The 6577-nt window shown below is 35.9% G+C and overlaps 1 protein-coding gene across 1 annotated transcript; it reads right to left on the bottom strand.

The window, feature by feature from the left end:
- Positions 1-3358: 3358 nt before the first annotated feature.
- On the bottom strand, positions 3359-4147 carry LOC110458401. Its single transcript, XM_021510084.1, has one exon. The coding sequence runs from the start codon at positions 4145-4147 to the stop codon at positions 3359-3361; it is 789 nt and encodes a 262-aa protein (XP_021365759.1).
- Between the last annotated feature and the right edge of the window lie 2430 nt (positions 4148-6577).

The following is a 6577-nucleotide window of genomic DNA, read 5'->3' as shown; positions in this document are numbered from 1 at the left end:
ACACCTTGTATATAGTGACTATATGTCATACTTACATACGACACATCATTTAGAAAATATACAAGTGTGTAAATACATTCTGTTTACCATTTATAAAGGAGTCCGTGTTATTTAGGAAGTTACCGTTTATCACATCTTTGACTATATATGTGTGTAACATAAAGTAAAATGAGCTTTGATAAATATAGTTGACACCAGAGAATTCATTTGTTTGTTCCTGTTTTTCCTACGAGCTGTCGATTTCTTTACTAAATAACGTGCGATGTGGCGACTTGTGGGATTCGGCGGATTGGGAAAAAAAATCCCTTTTCAGATTATCGGATTGTTTGTTTTCAGAGGGACCACTCTCTGATATTTTTTATTTGAAAATAGATTATTTCCTAAAGCGATTTACCAGAGTAGTTTGAACTTTGATTAGCCTACACGTGTTCTACGAGGCGTGCTGTAGTCAATAATAATATCTTTTCAGGAAAAGGCATACACAATAAAACATATATTGTAGGTAAATTACGAAGTTGATATCTATAATATACATGTATATAATATTTGTGTGTCGTTGTTTGACTAAAATATCCGGCCAATGAAAATACATGTATGTTACTCATTATAGAATATACTTCTTAATGGATAACATCAACCAATAACGCTGATATTCTCCCCAAACAGGTGTAACAACTGTCCCCACGGGCGGGTATTCGCGAGATAGATCGATACGTCATGGTCTCGAAGTCCGCGTCACGGGAAGCGACGGAATTGGGAACTGCTAAATATTCATAAAATTCAAATGTAATGGGTTGTGGTCAGTGGGCTGTGTAATACCCTCCCGGGGAAACACATCATGGTCAGTGTCCAGGTAGATAGCGGTCAGATCTACGTAAAACTAAAGTCTATGACCCGCCAATGATTAGTAGATCGCCACGATTATCAATGTGCTTTCAGCTTAATGGCCCGCCATGGACTTTAGTCCATGCCGCCTGACAATCAGGTTCCTGATACCGGATATTCCGTAGGCAGTGGAGCGTAAGCGGCCGTCTCGGATCGATACTCTATATACAATATGTCACAGTTACAGATAAATGTGCTGAGCTAACGCTGCCTTGTAATTGACTGCCTACCTATTAAGCGTCACTTTGACCGCTACACGAGCGTCTATTACTGAACATCGTATTTCGACGCTCGTAAATGCAAATGGACTTAACTGTTATTTCCTTCGGGGTAACAGTATGATTGAATTAATCACGGTTCTTCTTTAATGAAAGGATATGCTGCTTTTGCAAAAAAAATCTAAATTGATATTGGATTTTGTAATTGAATGTTTTCCATATAAATCCATAATTTGTCTTTCTGCGATCTCTGTGGAGTGTAAGTAAGGGAGAGAAGGTGCCGACAGATCTTCACTCCAGTAAACAATACTCCAGCGCTGGTAACCGAGGCTGATTTGCGGCAGTAAGGCGTCACTATTACGTAATCTTTATAATTACCCAAGGAACAATGAAATCAATTTTGTTACTAATTGTTACTAATTGTACCCTTGTAATTCGTCACGAGTACCGCCAGTTTCTGGCAAATGTTTTCCAAAATAATAAAACACAAATTGTGGCCGTAACCATTAATACCAGATCGGTAACGCTGTCGATTACGAGCCGTGTACGGTATAGTTACGGAGGGCTGCCCATAGTACTGGGCGAACATCTTAGTTTAAACGCTGTTTTATTCGTTAATCGATAAAAACGGGAAAGGCAAGCTTACGTCTGATACAGATTCTTCTACTAAACATTTTAATTGGTAGATAAACAGCAGCATAAACAAGCATACATTCTCACCAGTAATAAAAGTACACGTCACTATGGCAAGCCAACTTATAACATTTATTCTAGAAGCACTATCGATCATGTTTGAATGAAATTATAAGACATCTTCTAAATTTTGTAAATTATCTTTTTTATGTCACAATAGATCATCCTGATATATATCATGTTCTGCTCAAGGTATATAATATAGAAGATGTCTTATATATTAATCAAAATAATTCGTATAACATATGAAATTTCATTTATGATATTAAATATGGTACATATCCNCCTGATATATATCATGTTCTGCTCAAGGTATATAATATAGAAGATGTCTTATATATTAATCAAAATAATTCGTATAACATATGAAATTTCATTTATGATATTAAATATGGTACATATCCTGTAAAATATTTGAGATATCTATTAAAAAATATAGGATATTTACAATAGTTCCTTTTTAAGACCCACGTTTCATATAAATTCGTTAATAAGATAGATTACTGTATAAACAATGAGATTTGACCTTGAAATAATGTACCCTTCAGACATAAAATGTTGGAAAATGCACAAATAAACAATATCACTAGAAACGATGTACACATGTGTGTTTCAAGCTTTTAAGTTGCATGTTTGTAAGTGTAGCATTCTGACTTGGTACTGGTGTATACTATTGGTAAACGACCAGGACACGTAAAGTCTAGGTTATTGGGCATTCGTCAATCCCTACGGATAAAACCGCGGAACTGTTAGGGATAAACTACTAATAATAACGTGATTAATGGAATATGTCCAGGAACCCAATGTTGTTATGTGGTAAATAAATGCCATCCCTTAAATAAATACATGGACAATAAAACTGACAACAGTGACTACAAGGTATATATAGGCAATCAAACTCCTATTTTGTTACTTATCAACAACCTTAACAACTTCATATCTTGTTAAAATGGGTTTTTTTTTTAAATCAAATATAAATACTTTTAAACTTTGAACATTTTCTTTTAATTAATTCCAGTTCCAGAGTCCTTGCTAACTTGAGACAATGGGCACTATTCATGAAACCATTTTTAGGTCAAGTTTGTATTCTGTGCTCAAACCGACTTCATTGAGATGATTTGTGTAGATAAACGTGATTATGAAAATAGTTGAACAAATCATCTTGTATATCTACCGAAATGTTAATATGCGATTTAGATTAAAACTGAACAAATTATAAGTGTTAAAATTATATGTGTTAAAATAGTAAGAGAAAAATAGATAACGAAGTATTTCCCATGCACATAACTCAGAGTTACCATGGTTACCATAATGAACACATCACAACGAAAACAAATAAAGGGTACAACAATGTGTCCACAGATAATATATACAATATCGCTAGATTTCTAAATATTCAATTTATAGTTTTTAAACCTGATTAACGAGTTAATTGAAAAATGTAAATTGATATGATCCAAGTGGTTAGAATGTTTTCTAAAGTTCTAAAGTCACTCTTAACACGTCTTCGTAATGCAGGTTTTTGAGTTAATGGCTAACCCGGAAAACATTATAGAGACGAGTTACCAAATGTTTGACCTAAACCTTGCAGCGGAGTTGTTTGAGGAGAGAGGGTTCGGAGTTGTTTGAGGAGAGAAGATTCGGAGTTGTTTGAGGAGAGAGGATTTGGAGTTGTTTGAGAAGAGAGGATTCGGAGTTGTTTGAGGAGAGAGGATTCGGAGTTGTTTGAGGAGAGATGATTCGGAGTTGTTTGAGGAGAGAGGATTTGGAGTTGTTTGAGAAGAGAGGATTCGCAGTTGTTTGAGGAGAGAGGATTCGGAGTTGTTTGAGAAGAGAGGATTCGGAGTTGTTTGAAGAGAGAGGATTCGGAGTTGTTTGAAGAGAGAGGATTCGGAGTTGTTTGCGGAGAGAGGATTTGGAGTTGTTTGGGGAGAGAGGATTTGGAGTTGTTTGAGAAGAGAGGATTCGCAGTTGTTTGAGGAGAGAGGGTTCGGAGTTGTTTGGGAAGAGAGGATTCGGAGTTGTTTGAGGAGAGAGGATTCGGAGTTGTTTGGGAAGAGATGATTTGGAGTTGTTTGAGGAGAGAGGATTCGGAGTTGTTTGAGGAGAGAGGATTCTGAGTTGTTTGAGAAGAGAGGATTTGGAGTTGTTTGGGAAGAGAGGATTCGGAGTTGTTTGGGAAGAGTGGATTCGGAGTTGTTTGAGAAGAGAGGATTCGGAGTTGTTTGAGAAGAGAGGATTCGGAGTTGTTTGAGAAGAGAGGATTCGGAGTTGTTTGGGAAGAGAGGATTCGGAGTTGTTTGAGGAGAGAAGATTTTCTGAACAGTTGTCCTTGTCGCGAAGTCATACATTGTAATAAGAAGTGAAAAGTGATTATGTACTGTGTTAGTCTATAAAACTTATTGAAAAAAGAAAATGTGTTCGATTCTCTGACGACACGGGGTAAAACTGTTTATGTGAAGTAAGATTGATGACACGGGGTAAAACTGTGTAAATAAAGTAAGATTGGTGACACGGGGTAAAACTGTTTATATAAAGTAAGATTGACGACACGGGGTAAAACTGTGTATATCAAGAAAGATTGATGACACGGGGAAGAACTGTTTATATAAAGTAAGATTGATGACACGGGGTGAAACCGTTTTTACAAAGTAAGATTGATAACGCGGGGTAAAATTGTGTATATAAAGTAAGATTGACGACACGGGGTAAAACTGTGTATATAAAGTAAGATTGATGACAAGGGGTAAAACTGTTTATGTAAAGTAAGATTGACGACACGGGATAAAACTGTGTATATCAAGAAAGATTGATGACACGGGCAAAAACTGTTTATATAAAGTAAGATTGATGACACGGGGTGAAACTGTTTATACAAAGTTAGATTGATAACGCGGGGTAAAACTGTGTATATAAAGTAAGATTGACGACACGGGGTAATGCTGTGTATATAAAGTATGATTGACGACACGGGATAAAACTGTGTATATGAAGTAAGATTGACGAAACGGGGTATTACCGTGTATATAAAGTAACATTGACGACACGGGGTATTACGGTGTATATAAAGTAACATTGACGACACGGGGTAATACTGTGTATATAAAGTAAGATTGACGAAACGGGGTATTACTGTGTATATAAAGTAAGATTGACGACACGGGGTAAAACTGTTTATATAATGTAAGATTGATGACACGGGCTTATACTGTGTATATAAAGTAAGATTGACGACACGGGGTAAAACTGTGTTTATAAAGTAAGATTGACGACACGGGGTAATACTGTGTATATAAAGTAAGATTGACGACACGGGGTAATACTGTGTATATAAAGTAAGATTGATGACATGGGGTAAAACTGTGTACATGTATATAAAGTAAGATTGTTTATTTTGGAGACGATCGTTCCTTCGATGTCTGATAGAATTTAACCCTGGTACTAATTCCATTTAAAAATGAGTGCTAAGTCATTGCCCAGTTCCTATAAACAATACGATTCTGCCAGCCGATATCCTGATAGTAGGATAATTTTTTAATGGTGACCAACAGCATTTTTAGAGAGTATGCAATTAAATTGTGAACCGCATTGAGACGACCTACGAACTAGACTGTGATAAAGCAGTATTATTATAATTCCTTTTTACATTTCATGTGGTTGACTTTGCTGGTGGACTAACAGTCAGCAAGGTTGGCCACTTAGTAGCTGGAATATATTTTGGCATGTATACATTTATATACTATAGTATTAAACATATCATGAGTCTCCAATAAAAGAAATGACCATACAGTGCAGTAAATTCTGTATTTGTTTGGCGGTTTTTAAAGACTATTATTACAATGTACTTTCTTACTTACCATTGGATTAATGTTCTTTCATTTCCGTATGGTTAAAGCGTAACATTTCTCAATGGTCAAACATATTACGTTTCAGTATAGCTAAAACAAATCCCGTCTATTGAAAACTCACAGCTACCAAAATGTATAACATTTCCGACCGGTTTCGGTGCGTTAAAGCTGCATCTTTTTCGTGTGACTAAAGCTGTTTAATGTCCGTCTGGCTTAAACTATTATTCTTTAACATAGGTATTCCAATGGTGTATACAATGTTTCCCTGTGAAGACTAGCTGTCCACGTCTGTGATTGTTCTCGTTAGTGTTTCTCGTGGTATCGTCGACACTACCCCGGTCCGCTCTTTGAGAACGTATCATACCCTGGATTCGACTTAGATACGTGAATGACGGCGATGAAGCAAGCTACACTTATCTATTCGGACCACTTGCTAATCATTAACCTCACTATTTTCAAGGTTCTTCGTGTAAAGCTTTCCTTTGTTGATACTTTTCCTAGTTTTATCGATTTTGAGTTTGAATAATGCGTTTCTACATGATTATACTGTCTCGATTTTGCATGGTTAAAACTATTATATTACGGCACAGAAAAATTCCACATTTGTGTATGGTTCGATTCCATCTTGTTAAAACTGACATGTTTCCGTAAGGTAAAAAAACAAACTACAATAGTTCCGCAGGTTAAAAACTACCACGTTTCAGTTAGGTTAAACGACAATAGTTCCGAAGGTTAAAAACTACCACGTTTCCGTAAGGTTAAAATTACAATAGGTTAAAAACTGCAATACTTCGACGGCAACTACCACATTTCCGTATGTTTAGCTACAATAGTTCCATATTTTTAAATCTACCACATTTCCGTTTAGTCAAAAACTATATATTAATTTCCATATGGTTAAAAAATACAACATTTCTGTATGGTAAAACACTA

Source organism: Mizuhopecten yessoensis, unplaced genomic scaffold, assembly GCF_002113885.1.
Source record: "Mizuhopecten yessoensis strain PY_sf001 unplaced genomic scaffold, ASM211388v2 scaffold1225, whole genome shotgun sequence".
Taxonomy (NCBI): Eukaryota; Metazoa; Mollusca; class Bivalvia; order Pectinida; family Pectinidae; genus Mizuhopecten; species Mizuhopecten yessoensis.
This window is presented reverse-complemented; position numbering and strand designations above follow the sequence as displayed.

Excerpts from the sequence above, each read along its gene's own strand:
- LOC110458401 (XM_021510084.1), bottom strand. The coding sequence starts at position 4,147 with ATGTATGACTTCGCGACAAGGACAACTGTTCAGAAAATCTTCTCTCCT.